At 50.2% G+C, this 15321-nt stretch overlaps 1 protein-coding gene across 16 annotated transcripts; it reads right to left on the bottom strand.

Annotated features, from left to right (window-relative positions):
* Positions 1 to 2472: 2472 nt before the first annotated feature.
* Positions 2473 to 14993, bottom strand: LOC120655381 (transcription factor bHLH68-like). Of its 16 annotated transcripts, none has more exons than XM_039933149.1 (10): positions 14694 to 14989; positions 14242 to 14641; positions 13721 to 14024; positions 13299 to 13376; positions 12971 to 13036; positions 12234 to 12299; positions 11010 to 11084; positions 7981 to 8025; positions 3070 to 3129; positions 2473 to 2996 (listed from the first exon to the last, which is right to left on the bottom strand). In XM_039933149.1, exons 2-10 carry the CDS (start codon positions 14580 to 14582, stop codon positions 2841 to 2843), a joined length of 1191 nt encoding a protein of 396 aa, XP_039789083.1. In that variant the 5' UTR covers positions 14583 to 14641; positions 14694 to 14989; the 3' UTR covers positions 2473 to 2840. The 16 variants fall into 16 exon arrangements, with proteins under 16 accessions (XP_039789083.1, XP_039789082.1, XP_039789081.1 ...); XM_039933148.1 differs by having other exon boundaries at positions 14242 to 14651; positions 14694 to 14988; XM_039933147.1 differs by having other exon boundaries at positions 14242 to 14988.
* Positions 14994 to 15321: the final 328 nt, after the last annotated feature.

The raw sequence follows: 15321 nt of genomic DNA on the forward strand, positions 1-15321 counted from the left end.
CTACGAAACTAGGACATAGGTTTCAATGGCCACGCTAGCTTGAAGATGGAGTTTGGGTAGCTCATTAGGAACCTCCTTCCTATAGAACCCAAGCGAAGGAAAACAATCCTCATGGGCCTTGTGGATCTTTGGTGGTAGTTGAATAGTACCTTCATTCATAATACTTTTTTAACTATCATCTCAAATAAAAGAACATTTCTCATTTTCCCTAAAAATTTGATAAATTTGCATGCAGATGCACACAACTTGTTTTCGTTCTTCTCTATACTCACAACTTTCTTTCTATGTAGTTCTGACAAGGTTATTCACTATTAAACTTCTAAAGAGCTCTTCCACGAATAAATAACCAATTACATATGATTTCATCTATATTTGAGTGACCTCTAATGCAGTAATACCCTGATAATATTAAAGCTATTGCAAGTATATAATTGTCTGAACAAATGGACAAAAACAAAGACACTCTGAAGTTCTAGTGACCAACGCTTTCTTATAAATGCTTAAAGTATAGTTATATAGTAGATGGCATATATTGCTCTTAATATATTCTTAGTTCCAGACAAGATCAGAAACTCAAAATCGTATAAAGTTATTGAACAATGTAGAGCTTTTGTTGTTTTATGAGTTAAAAGATGTAATATCCATATCAGCGTACAAATAACTTTTCCTTATTAAGTGTGTTGCCTATTATGCATCTATACTATCATTTTTTTTTGTTATGCACTCCAATGTTTGTTTGTCCTCTGTATACATAATCCAATGTTCACATCTTTATTCTATTTTTGCTTATCAATGACAAATACCGAAGCAAAGGAAATGCTTTAGACAAACATACACAAAAAGGGGGGATTTCTTTAATATACACCCTCCATCTTAAAAAGAAATAAAATTCTAGAATTGAAATTTTATCCCACAAAAATGCAATTCTAGCCCCCACCCTCCTATTCTCTATTTGCATGTATGCATGCAACATTAATTATCCATGGGAAGAGTCCACTCATGGGAAAACCAAGAGATGAGGGGCACATGCGTCTTTTTTGTTGACTCCTAATATAATTTGCCATACTTGAATGCAATATTTTTTGAGACAAAGTGAGTATAGAGTAAACCTATAGTTGAACACATCCCAACTCACACACACACATAGAGAAGAGACACCCAAAAACCACCACCTAGCAAGAACTAATAACAAAAATTAATGCTTGAAGTAACACTTTGTAGAGTTGTATTTTACAAGTTATCACCACAAAAGTTTCAATCTAAGTGATGTCTCCATTTTCAAATGACAAAGAAGGAAAAGTTATTGCTTATAGTGAGTGGTAGTGAAGTCATGAAAATTCCTTTAAAAAGCCATAAAAATTAAAAATACAATTACAATTGCAACATGGGCCTGTCACCCAAATAATATAGGCATCACTTTTGATGCCCTTTCGTAAGCAAAAACAATAATAATATGCATTCTCAAATTTCATTAAGGCTACGTTTGGATGTAGACAGTGGAAGCCTTGGTATTGAAATGAGCTCAATACCAAATTAGACCAGCTTTGGTGTTGGGCCGAATACTAAAGCTATTGTTTGGATAGAGATGAAATTATAAGATGGAATTCGATGAGATGGCACACCAATTCATGTTTGCATATCCATACCATCAAATTGAGAACTGGTACATCCTCCTCCTCCGCGGAGCGCTAGCATCCCTTCTTGCTCCGCGCGGCCCTCACCTCACACACCTTATTCTCCTTTGGCCGAAAAGGAGGGGACGCCGGACATGGAGAGGGGAGAGGGGACATAGGCGTGGCCATTGGAGGGAGGGGCGCATCACCCCAGATTGACGGAGTGGCACCGCTGTCGTCGCCCTACTCCCCATGGAAAGATGGCACTATTTACCGGCAGAAGAGAAGGGGAGGAGAGTTGGTGCGTGCGGCTCTCTAGTGGAGAGGGAGGCGAGGAGGAGGCGCGACTCCCCCACTGAAGAGGCAAGGGAGGGGAGGGGTGGCGCGGTTCGCCGGTGGAGGAGGCAGGGGAGAGGAGGGGCTGCACAGTTCGCCGGTGGAGAGGGAGGGGAGGTGCGGCGTGGGTTACGGGCATCGGGCCGCCACCGCATCTGACGAAGGGAGGGAGGGAGCTGAGCCCGCAAGTGGGAAAGAGATCAATTCAACACAAAACCGAGAGGTGTGGCTCGGTGTTGAGAAGAAGGGGATGCATGTGCGGTACCGCTTGGTATTGATCCCGAATGCCAATGCTAATTCCAGTACCAGCCAAACAACTGATATTGGATGAACTCAACGCCAATTCTGAATTCCAAGCTTCAATATCTACATCCAAACGGGGTGTAAGTGTACGTATTTATTATCACAAGATTCCTAGTTTTCCTAGATAGGCAAACAAATCAGCAATGCACAAAAAAGATAATGCATTTAGATTATAATAAACTATATATATAGAAAATGGTGACAAAGTAAACCTACTTGCTGACACATTACACACAAGAGACCATGCATATATAGAGAAATGAGGCCCAAATATGATTTAAATGAGTTATACGTACAGAAGATGCACTCCTAGCTTGTGTGCAGCAAATTGATGATGACGATCAATCTCTAGATCCAGAAGATAGCTAGATCACACGGCACAGAGACACACGCTACCACCAGTTATATACTATTTGCATCCCCAGATCCCCTCTCGTCCATGCATTATCGATCAGTGTGCATATATCATACGCATACTCGCATAGCATCAAGAGGAACCAGCCTTAAACATATCTCTTCACCAGGATGGCTGCTCCTGATGTTATGCCGTACTGTGCCACAACCACACAAGTCTTCATCCTCCTCCATCTACCCGCCAAACCCCATGCCGAAAGCCGGCACAGCTGCTGCCCAGTAGTCCGCTGGGCTGGCGACCACATCCACTCCGACGGCCAGCGTGCAGCTCACTGGGACAAGGCATAGACCCCTGCTCCTCAGATCCTTCCCTTCTTCACAGCTTCCATCCTGTCACATTTTTTGAACATGACTAACAATGTTGCAAAAATATGCTAAATATACAATCTATTTCTTTTTTTACATGATCGAGTAGTACCGGCTCAGGCTGTCCTCGTTTTTTTAGTGCACTGTCATGCAGGAGCTGCACACGAATGGGCCAGAAATAATCATATACATTAGTGAGGCCAAAGAGAGTTTTGCAATGATAACTAGAGATGTAAAGCTAGAGACAAGTACTGGCCCATGATTAACTTTGCTTGATGCTTTCTACATGTACCAATTAAAGCAACGCTTTTAACGAAGAACTAAAGGCTCCTTTCGAACAAAAGTATCTTTGCGCTTTACTTAACCGATCGATCGATCAGAGATGCATGGGTATTGATCCCATAAAAGAAGCGATAAATTACTGAGACTAATGGAGTAGATAATTGTCGTGGCTCTAGGAGGAGGGACACAGCCGGGTGGCGTAGTGCACCCGCCAAATCCCGAGGGTGGTTACTCGGGGAAGTGCAAGCAATTCGTCAGATCTACTCATGAAGCAAGAACACAAGAACACTCAGGGATTTAGAGTGGTTCGGGCCGCCGGAGCGTAATACCCTACGCCCACTGAGAGTTGTATTGCTCTTGTGTCTGTGGATCAGTCTATCCTCTGCCTCCAAGTTCTTTTTTGACAAGAGTTCTTCTCTAACGGGCATCTCCCTTTTATAGAGCAAGGAGGACGCGTACACAGGCGTTGTACCCCGACAGGTGGGCCCAACAAGGATGTATAGTATACCACAAAAAAGACATTAAGGCTGCTACAGTGATTGAGAATCTCTTGCCGGATACGCTTCATCGCCCTGTAGACTCTCTGACCGAGGGGGGGTCTTCACCTGTCCCATCGGCGAGGCGCCCGTTGAGGCAGTGTAGGTTGCGGCGTAGACTGTTGGGTCTACCGCGCAGGCGTTATGATGGGCAAAACCGAGCTGTCATGTCTAACTGGTGTAGCAGACTGACGCGCGTGGCGTGGGCGGCGCCAGCGGCTGCACTGTGTGCCTTGGTAACACGCGATCAACAGTGCAGCCTGGCAAAAGTCGCCCCGAGCTCTGCTGTGGCAGAACGCACTTACGTCTCCCGTATTGAATGCGGTAGGTGGGCGAGTCTTCCCGAGGAAGCTTCGCGGCCGCGCGCGTGCCTGCGCCTGCGGACACATGGCGGTTCCGGACCTGCCTCAGGCGGGGTATCTGTTCCGTCCCCGCTGAGGGGTCCGGATAGTATATGGGGGTCCGGGACCCTGTGGGAGGTCCGGGCCCCCGGCTGTTTTGGCTGAGCGCTCCCTTCTCTAGGACACGTGGCGTCACCGGACCCTTCCCTGGCAAGGAATAGATCTGGGGCTGCTGACCGGGTGAGAAGGGCTTCGGACCGCGGAGGTCCGGCTGCTCAAGCCATCACCGCGTAGTCAAGGACAACTACGAGGCTCTCGCCTAGACATAGCAACACCTCTGGGACACGTGGTGACACCGGACTCGTCCCCGAGTGGGAAGCGGGTCCGGGACCGTTGGTCCGGTAAGATGGAGTCGGACCCCAGGGTCCGGCTGCTCCGCTCCTTAGGGCATAGTTACGGATAACTACGTGAGTCTTGACACAGCAAGAGGGGGTACCCTAGTTCAGAGGTACCGATAGTGGCCCCCAGGCCCACCTCGGGAGAGGTACGAACCCGCAGGTGGGGCCATTATCGTGACGAGTTCCGACGCAACCTAGTTGCGTTGGTGTGCTCATGTCGAGAGCGGGTGCTCCGGTCCCATTTGTGGTCAGAGCGCCCGTTGCTAGGTTCAGGTACTAGAGCACTCTCCACAGGACGGTGAAGGCGTAGGCTTAGGGTACGGGGCCAAGCTAAGCGGCTACACGGACCTCGGATCGCCCAGGGAGCGAGCACCACTTCCCCGGACCCGGCTCCTGGCGACCGTGGCAAGCGGTCTCCGCCGGAGTGGGCCACCGAAGTGGACTTTGAGCGACCGGGGCGAGCGGTCTCCGCCGGAGCGGGCCACCGGAGTGGACTTTGAGTGACCGTGGCGCGCGGTCTCCGCCGGAGCGGGCCACCGGAGTGGACTTTGCGTGACCGTGGCGAGTGGTCTCTGCCGGAGCGGGCCACCGGAGTGGACTTTGCGCGACCGTGGCGAGCGGTCTCCGCCGGAGCGGGCCACCGGAGTGGACTTTGAGCGACCGTGGCGAGCGGTCTCCGCCGGAGCGAGCCACCGGAGTGGACTTTGAGCGACCGTGTTGAGCGGTCTCCACCAGAGCGGGCCACCGGAGTGGACTTTGGCTGTCGCCATTGATCCAACGAGATACGTCACCGGACCTTGTGGTAGGGCATAGGAAACCACGCCTTATACCAGAAAGGAGTCCGGACCTCTAGGCACAGTAGCCTCGGATACTAGGGAACTCGTAACAGGGCAGTGAAGTGCGTAGGCTTAGGGTACATTACCAGGCTAAGCGGCTACGCAGAACTTCTCCACCCCAGGATACAAGCACCACTTCCCCAGAGCAGGTCCCTAGGAGTTCGGGCTGCCTTCCAGCTAGAAAGGGGTATCCTAGCCTGACGACAAGCCATCAACGCAATGTGGATCGTTAGCAACAAAGGAAAGACACAGCATGGGAAAAAGAAATAGCCAAGCCGAAACGGATGAGTGAAATTAAGCTAATGTAAAGATAAGACTGAGAAAGCTAATCTCCTTTGTTACTTGATTCATATGTGGTGTACCTCAGAGGTCGGGACTATGAGGTCGGACCTCTACTGCTCTGGACCACTTGCTGGTGTCGCCTGTTTATGCGATGAAGTCAGAGGTCGGGTTTACAAGGGCGGACCTTTACCGCTCTGGACCGCACGTAGGCACCACGTTATTACAAAGGAGGAACTCTCTCAATCCTATCTAGGAGTAACCTACAGCTACCATTCATAAGGCATGCACTTCCCGGCCGGAGTGGAACTGCCACCTTGGGGGTTCTTCACGGTCGTCGGAGGCGAAGGTGTCCTGGATGTGCTTGTACAGCATCATCCAGCATCACCTCGGGAGCTTGCAGGGCTCTTCCCAGCACAAGAATTGTCCCACGCTCAGATAGCATGGGAATAAATTCTTTGGCTTTGAATAGGAGCGACCCTGCCGTTGCCAGCTGCTGACGAAAGCCAGCCCGATGGCCACTCTTGATGTGCTAAAGCTGGCTTGCCGCCCTGTCGCAGCGGAAGGACGGGTGCTCGTTTGGACGAGCACAGAGCATGGAGAAGGGTGATCGTTCGCCGGCTCCTCCTCGGCGCCGGCACAGGGCCCCCGCGCCTCGCGGCGGAGGTCGAGGCCTGTCTGCAGCAGCTCCGAGAGAAGCCCGAGCCAGACGGGGGAGAAGACGACCGTCAACTTCCCCCGAGCCATGGCCATCGGCTCCAGGCTCCATCTTGAGAGGAAGCCTTGAGCCGACGCCATGCCACCGCAGTTGACCCCTGGTGGTTGCTTGAGAGGAAACCTTGAGCCGACACTGGGGTGTCGCAGGGCGACGCACAGCAGGCGTCGCCCTGCGCGCCACCGTGCCGGCTCTGAGGTGTCTTAGTGGCGACGCACAGCAGGCGCCGCTGCCGTGCGCCACCGCACCAAGGGCACTGCCGCCTCGGTGTCGGGGCATGCGGCGTAGGTGACGCCGTGCCTCTCTTCATCTTCTCGTCGTCGTTGCAGAGGATGAGCTCAACTTCAGAAACCAGGAGGTGAGCGGAGATCTGGCCAACGCTTGCGCGATCCCCATGGACGGCGCCAGACGTCGTGGCTCTAGGAGGAGGGCCACAGCCGGGTGGCGTAGTACACCCGCCTAATCCCAGAGGGTGGTTACTCGGGGAAGTGCAAGCAATTCGTCAGATCTACTCATGAAGCAAGAACACAAGAACACTCAGGGATTTAGAGTGGTTCGGGCCGCCGGAGCGTAATACCCTACGTCCATCGAGAGTTGTATTGCTCTTGTGACTATGGATCAGTCTATCCTCTGCCTCCAAGTTCTTTTTTGACCTGAGTTCTTCTCTAACGGGTGTCTCCCTTTTATAGAGCAAGGAGGACGCGTACACAAGCGTTGGACCCCGACAGGTGGGCCCAACAAGGATGTATAGTATACCACAAAAAAGACATTAATGGTGCTACAGTGATTGAGAATCTCTTGCCGGATACGCTTCATCGCCCTGTAGACTCTCTGACCGAGGGGGGTCTTCACCTATCCCGTCGGCGAGGCGCCCGTTGAGGCAGTGTAGGTTGCGGCGTAGATTGTTGGGTCTACCGCGCAGGCGTTATGATGGGCAAATCCGAGCTGTCGTGTCTAACTGGCGTAGCAGACTGACGCGCGTGGCGTGGGCGGTGCCAGCGGCTGCACTGTGTGCCTTGGTAACACGCGATCAACAGTGCAGCCTGGCAAAAGTCGCCCCGGGCTCTGCTGTGGCGCGCAGGTGGGCGAGTCTTCCCGAGGAAGCTTCGCGGCCGCGCGCGTGCTTGCGCCTGCGGACACGTGGCGGTTCCGGACGTGCCTCAGGCAGGGTGTCTGTTCCCTACCCGCTGAGGGGTCCGGATAGTATATGGGGGTCCGGGACCCCGTGGGAGGTCCGGGCCCCCGGCTGTTTTAGATGAGCACTCCCTTCTCCGGGACACGTGGCGTCACCGGACCCTTCCCTGGCAAGGAATAGGTCTGGGGCTGTTGACCGGGTGAGAAGGGCTTCGGACCGCGGAGGTCCGGCTGCTCAGGCCGTCACCGCGTAGTCAAGGACAACTACGAGGCTCTCGCCTAGACATAGCAACACCTCTGGGACACGTGGTGACACCGGACTCGTCCCCGAGCATGAAGCGGGTCCGGGACCGTTGGTCCGGTGAGATGGAGTCGGACCCAGGGGTTCGGCTGCTCAGCTCCTTAGGGCGTAGTTATGGATAACTACGCGAGTCTTGACACAGTAAGAGGGGGTACCCTAGTCCAGAAGTACCGACAATAATGATACCTGGCCAGGGTCTTCTGGAAATATTATGTGCCTTTCTCCGTGCACCTATAGAAAAATAAAGATTAATTAAAGGGAATCAGACACCTTTTTATCGGTACATATATACATAATATAAATTGGTTCGCCAGGGCATAAAGTTTCTGTCAATACTTTTGCCAAAGATCTCACAAAGATACGATGCTTTGAGTAAATTAAAAACGTACGCATATATATGCTTTTGATATTGTGCTAGCTCCTTGTTCTGCCTTAATCTTGTCATATGGTAATTTTATATACTTGTCTGCAGCAGAGTGCTCAGTGCATGTGGGAATAATCCTTGGTTCAGAAAAATAACCTATATATTGCGTCATAAGGCAGCCACATTTTTACTGCACTCTAGTACGTTACACCACATCATAGATTAAATTATATATGAAATATGCAAGGGAATGTATGAAAAGGCAAATGATAGATTATTTTAAAGTTCTCATGAACACATGCATCTGATTCGGGCTTAGTAAGCCTTAAATATGAGGACACTCACAAAAACATATACCCTAGCTGCCAAGAACATAAATACATCAACAAGGGTGTGGCACTGTACCACTTTGTGATCGATCTGATCATCTGGAAAGGAGATTTAATGCACCAAATGGTACTGTAGTAAGCTTGTATCGATAGCATTTGTCTTTATGTTTCTTGTGGCGATCATGTACAATGGTGGCGGTTCTACATCTATGTCTACCAAATAAAGTTAGCATATATTGTACTGATGAAATACTATTATAGTACATAAAAAATGTTGGAGTATCAGCTGTATCGATTACTTTGACAGTGATATGCACCCTATGTTTGCAAACATTTATGTGTATGTGTTTTGTAATGAGAAAAGCCTTTGGAAGTTTAATTTCAAACCTTTTTTACTTTGTCCAAATTCCAAAATCTAAAACCTTTGTTAATTCACCAAAAAATAGTACAAACACATCATGGATGTTATTTTATTATTTGCTCTATTTAATTATTTTTTACTCATACTCAGTGAGTGGAATGCATTTTTTTTTGCATTGTATTCCTTCCTATATTACTTCACATCAGTAAAACAGCTCTTGTTCTCAAAAATAGGGTTCAACTCAACTTGTCTTCTCATTAGGAAATTGAAATATATGATAATGTGTACAGGACCAAGGAACGAGAAATGCTGGAACCGGGACTACGTACCGGCCATGCAATGGGAACTATTTTTATGTGTGGACCAATGGTTTTGGATCCCTTGGCAGCCATTGGATCGTTTGGATCTGAGAGGGGGGGAGGGGGCGCCATGTGAGTTCCTACGACGAGCACGGTGTGGATCCACACACAACAAACCAAGGCTAGCTAGGAGAAGGCCGTTTTATTTTGCACTGAGGGTATATATTGCTGAATTGGTTAGGTGTCTCTAGTAGTATCTGTGGGAGTAAATTTCGGACGGAAGTTAAAAAATCCCCCTCGCCGGCGGAGTTAGGTTGGGAGGCGGAGCTAGGTTGGGAGGTTTTCTCGATTAGAAAGCTGATTGCTTCCTCTTAATGAAATACGGCGAGACAATCTTACCCCTCCGGTCAAGTTTTTTATTATATACACTACCACTGCTACTAGTGCCAAAATTTACCGATCGCTAATTCCACTTGTTGACCTGGTCAGCCACTCCCTCCAGAGAGAGATAGCAATAGATGCTGTGCGGGATGACTGGAGAGAGAGAGGTGACGCGCGCATGAAGGCGCGCAGATACGATGAGCGAGCTAGGTAGCGATGATGGTGATCCAGCAGCTGCAGGCAGCACGCACCGATGACAGCCGGCCAGCCTCGGGAATGGCGCACGCAACAGGCATGCATGGTACGGCGTACGACCAGGGTAGGTACACGCACGCAAGCAGGCTGTGCTCTGTGTGTGCATGGAGGAGTCAAAAGAATTCAGAGAGAGAAGGAGGTATAGGTGGCCAACCGGGCCGCACGGCACGGGCACGGCCCGAGCACGGCCAGCACGCCACGCCGGGGCACGGTGGCGCCGCGTAGTGCCACGTAGTGCCACCGTTCCGACATCCCGGCCCAGGCACGGCCCTACGAGGGCGCCGGCGTGCCGGGCCGTGCCCCTGGGCACGGCAGCACGGCAGGCCCGAGCAGCGGTGGCCGGGGCGGACCATGGCGGGGAAGACCGGCGCAGCCCCGCAGGCGACGGGTGGGGGCGATGGCGGCCCTTGGCGGCGGCGGCGAGGTGGGCGAGGACGAGCTGCGGCGACGCGATGCAGCAGAGGTAGGGGACGCCGCGGCCGAGGTCGCACGCCGGCTGCGCCCCGGCCCTCGTGGCGGCCTCCGCGGCCAAGGCGAGGAAGCCGAGCAGAGCAGCAGCGCGAAGGCGAGGCTGCGGAGGCGGCGACGGTTGCGTCCGGGGGCGAGGTCCGAGCTCGCGGACGAAGGCGAGATCCGAGCACGCCGGAGGCGAGGTCCGAGCTCGCGGACGGGAGGAAGGGAGCGGCGCTGCGGATCCGGCGGGGGGGGGGGGGGAGCGGCGTTGCGGCGGCCGGCGGCGGGGGGGGGGAGCGGCGCTACGGCTCGCGGGTTTCAAAGTCGGTTCTACACATTCGAGAAGACACACCGGCTGGATCAGAATTCTATCGGTCGCGAAGTCGGCGGACACGGAGGGGGAGCGGCGCGGTGGCAGCTGGGGGGGGGGAGAGGAGCGACGCGAGCAGCGAGTCTCCTGTCGGCTGTCGCGAGGAGAAGGATGGGAGGGGGGAGCAACGCGGGGGCTCACGGGCCGAGGTCGTGCCGCCCCGTGCTGATGCCTTAGCCGGGCCGGGCCCGTGCTAGTGCCACGGGCCGGGATTGCGGCCCAGGCACGGCCCGGCGCCTGGCACGGGCACGGCACGGGCCCGCGAGGCCACAGGCCGGGCCGTGTTCGGCCGTACTTTCTCGGGTCGTGCCCGTGCCGGCCCAGCGGGCTCGGCCGAGTTGGACACCTATAGAAGGAGGAGGAGGAGACTACTGTAGCCATGAGCTACAGTTGCTATACTCACACTGGCCTCGTGGAGCTTCTGCTTGGAGCCACCCCCACTGCCGTTGCTGCCGCCCACGTACGGCGAGCTCAGAGCCTGGAGATAACCAAGCAGCAGGTTTCAGCGTAAGATAAAAGTGGGAACGCGTTCGTACATGCATGACAGGGAGATTAATTAATAATCTAGCTAGAGAGAGAGAGAAATGAAGAAGGAAGACTGTGATAGGCAATAATGGCAGCGTGCACAGGGGCACGGCTAGCTCCTTTCCAAAAAGGCACGCACGGTTGCAGAACCAGCGGGCTCAAAAGATCGCGTGCCACATCGGGCAGGTTAACACACGCATGCAACTTGTGTGCCAGCAGGGGCAGGCAGCCCCCGGCTGGCCGGCCCTCCTCTTTTTGTCACTTGACTACTAGCTCCGGCCGGCCTTGCCATGGCATTACCACATGTGTATGCGTGTAACAGCTCTAGTTTGAATTCTGTAAATGTATTTTTAATTTGTCGGAACGGATGTGTGAATGGAATTGAATTCTTACCTTCAAATCCAAATTTAAGGGGTTGGCCTGCCTGCGTATATTAGTGTGTGTGTATATATATATAAGGGGTTGGCCTGACTGCGTATATTAGTGTGTATATATATATATATATATATATATATATATATATATATATATCATCTAAACTTGGGCTATATAGCTCATGCATGTCTGAGTCTGACATATTAAGTGCTCTCTCTGTTGGTAGCAAGTTACTGTGGACTGTAGCATCCTCTACAGTATAAAGCAAGCCTCTCTAAAAAGTGCATGGTGTTAAGTGCACACAAGTGTGAAAACAAACAAGGGAACAATTACATTGCATGCATGCATGGCAATGCTTTATGAGGCTGTGTTTAGTTCCAAAATTTCTCTCTCCAAACTTTACTATTCATCTATCACATCAAATCTTTTGACTCATGTATAGAGTATTAAATGTAGGTAAATAAAAAAATTAATTACATAGTTTTGATGTACACGACGAGACGAATCTTTTGAGCCTAGTTAGGTCATGGTAGGACAACAATTACCACAAACAAACGAAAAGTGCTACAGTGCCCGATGTGACTCTTTTTACCACTATTTTACGGATCTAAACACAGCCTGAATGATCCTTCTACTGTACCACTGTTGATGCCAGGGTACAGCAGCTGGTATGGGCACGCATGGAGAGAGAGAGAGGGAGAGAGAGATGGAGAGAGAAGAGCTGGACCTCAATTTGACTATGAAGGAATCTGATGTACCCAATGGCTTCAAGGAGTACAGACGCTGTGTCAGTCTGCCAGAAAAAGAGAGGGAGGCTATTAGCCCATGTCAGGATATCTTTTTTGTATTTTTCTCTGTAGAAATGGATCTTCTCTTTTACGTACATGATCTAGCGCTAGCATACGAGTTAAAAAAAGATGTGCATGGTAGCAAAAGATAATGATGTTGCAACTTGAGTTCTTAAATGCCGGCCAGTGCTCCTGGCAATGTTTAAAAAAAAAGATGTGCATGGTAGCAAAAGATAATGATGCACAGCTGATTAGAATGGATGATAATAGTTTAAGGACTTTTCAGGGTCTTCAGTATTCTATTGACTCTGTACACCAACAGAATCGATGCGAAATCCCTCCACATTGTTACATAGGGCACCATTACATTACATTACTGGTCAACTGCTATCACTCAAGCGCGCATATGTCAACTCAGTTTTGTCTCCCTGACCGGCAGTTTGCATTAGTTTGATCCACAAACTGAGTAATTATCCACCCTTTTGTACGAGGTCATAGCTTAATGAGACTATAAAAAGTTTACTCACTTCAAAACTAGCCATTATTAGCTTAATTCGTTGTCTATTCATAACCTATAACCTTGATAATTCTGATCCCAAGTTTTAACTCTTTTTTCCTGGCTGTAAGCTAGGAAAGAGCTTAGGAGGATTGCAGTTAGATATATGCACATATATACCTTTCCAAACGGAGAGACAAGCTGGTGAAGAGCAGTTATTCGATCCCCTAGCTTCTCCTTCCTCACCTGGAGCAAAAGAACAAGCAAAAGATACTAAAATTGCCATCATTCGGACCCCTGCCAATCTCACACTCCCTGCCACCCCCACAATGATTCCATGCCTGTCCATTTCAGCATGCATGCTTCAAATAAAGCACACTCTCTCCAGCTGCATGTATTGATCTAGACCCTGAAATGCTGGCCCATCCTCACTAGAGAGAGAGAGAGAGAGAGAGAGAGAGAGAGAGAGAGAGAGAGAGAGAGAGAGAGAGAGAGAGAGAGAGATTACCTTCACAGTAGATTGAGCCGGGGAGGGTTCTTGGGTCCTAGCCTTCTTGAAAGCTGATCCAGATGCTGTGCTGATGCACTAGTGGAAACACAGAAAGATGGAGTAAAGTTTCTAAACTTTCAATTCCACTTGTAATTTACTGCTTATCCGTTAGCATGCATGGTTATCTATGTTAACAGCTTGCTTCCTAGTAAAACTTATTACTTCCCATATTATTGCTGTCACCAAATTCACCTCTCTCTCTCTCTCTCTCTCTCTCTCTCTCAGTTGAGCTTAAAGAATAAAGCCTTCCAACCTTGAGCACTTAAAAATTAACAAGGCCACGCCTAAAAGCTACGATGCATATGCACATGGATAAATCAGCTTTGTACCATGCTCATCCTCCAGAAATTTTTTAAAAAAAATCAAATTGGCATCCCTACCTCACGTGGTGAACTGCTGCAGTTGTTGGAGAACTCCAGCATGTTGCTCCCAAGGAAGGTCGTCGACGTTATGGAAGAAGACCTCGGAGAGGAAGCTGCTTTCTGCTGCAGAGCCTTGTGGTGCTGGTGGACGCTTCCCCATGGCAATTGGACCTCTTCGCTTGTGCTGCTACCATGGCTAGCCGTGGCGGCGGCGCTGTAGAGGTAGCTGCCGCTCCCTCCAGCAGCTTCTGAACAAATTGTAGTTGGAAACAGCATCTGCCCTTCCTTGTACCTCTCTTCCCCAATAATGGCCAATCCCCCTCTGGGTGAATGCAACAATATGATCACAAATTGAGTACACTCCAAGAATATGAAATTATTTTGAGGAAATATAGGTGGATGAAAGTTAACCAGTGAAAGTGAAAATCTATTATCATAGTAATATTTCATGCACCATGCCGTTTTTTTTTTCAAAAACTTATCGGGGCAAGGAAGAACATGATTCAGTAAGATAGAGAGGGAGACAGTGAATTACGTACTGTACGAGCTGCTGGCTCCATGAATCCTGCTGGCCGGCGAGCCCCTGCTGACCGTGGCTGGTGGTGCTGCTGCTGGTGTCATGCTGCTGCCACGTCGACGTGCTGGTAGTAGGCAGCGGGTAGTGATTCGAGAGCAGCAGCGAGGAGAAGGAATGGAGAGGGGACGAAGAAGACGGCGCTGGTGCTGCTGCGGTGGCGGTGGTGGTGGACGGCATGAAAAGAGAAGGATGGTGGTGCTGCTCAAAGTGGGGCCTCAAATTATTCACGCTCCACCATCCATGGCCTGCCTCCCCCATCTCGCCCACTAGAGGAGATGATTTGTGGACGAGTCCCCTATCCATATTCCCCTCTGATATGCTGATCTGATCTCTCCCACTCCCTCTCTCTCTCTCTCTCTCTCTCTCTCTCTCTCTCTCTCTCTCTCTCTCTCTCTCTCTCTCTCTCTCTCTCTCCAACACACAAGCAAGTGCGAGCACTCAATCTCCTCTCTTCTCTCTCTAGCTTTTGCGCACTCCTCGTCGATCGACACGATCTCTTTGCAAGCAAGGCCTTTTACTTGTTGAGGTCAACCTCGCTCTAGAGGGAGGAGGGAGAAAGCATATGACCCTTTGGAGAAGGAGAAGGAATCATGTCTCTAGTAGCACTGGTGGCTAGAACTAGAAGAACACGGTGTTTGAAAGAGCTACAGCATGTGTTTTATTTGGCCGTCTCCCTGCCTGCTTCAACTTTACCTGTTTCCTTTCCCTTGGCTGCCCTCTTCGTTTTATTTCTTTTGCATCGGCCTCCTTTTGCTTTTGAGAAGAAATGAGTCAGGGAAAACTTTAGCTTGCATGCATCCGGGCTTTAAGGAATAGCCTGATTAAAGGAGAATAAAGCATGAGCGGCACCCATACAAAGGGCATTTTTGGTGACCTATTATTGCAGATACACGAGAACGAATCTTCTGTGTACATATATTTTAAAATCCCCAACAAATTATGGAAAGGTGTAGGGGGTCTATTATTCATTTCAAGAGCAAGTCTTCCTTTATATATATCCCCTAAATGAAGTGGGGTTTAATTTGTTTTATAAAATTTGCAT

Source organism: Panicum virgatum, chromosome 1N (genome assembly GCF_016808335.1).
Source record: "Panicum virgatum strain AP13 chromosome 1N, P.virgatum_v5, whole genome shotgun sequence".
Classification (NCBI taxonomy): Eukaryota; Viridiplantae; Streptophyta; class Magnoliopsida; order Poales; family Poaceae; genus Panicum; species Panicum virgatum.

What these genes read in the sequence shown, in the direction of transcription:
- LOC120655381 (XM_039933149.1), bottom strand. Translation starts at nt 14,582, where the DNA reads ATGGATAGGGGACTCGTCCACAAATCATCTCCTCTAGTGGGCGAGATG. An exon ending in TGGAGCCAGCAGCTCGTACA is followed by an intron (nt 14,025 to 14,241) that starts GTACGTAATTCA and finishes GCATTCACCCAG; the next exon opens with AGGGGGATTGGCCATTATTG. An exon ending in TCCTTCATAGTCAAATTGAG is followed by an intron (nt 11,085 to 12,233) that starts GTCCAGCTCTTC and finishes GGTTATCTCCAG; the next exon opens with GCTCTGAGCTCGCCGTACGT.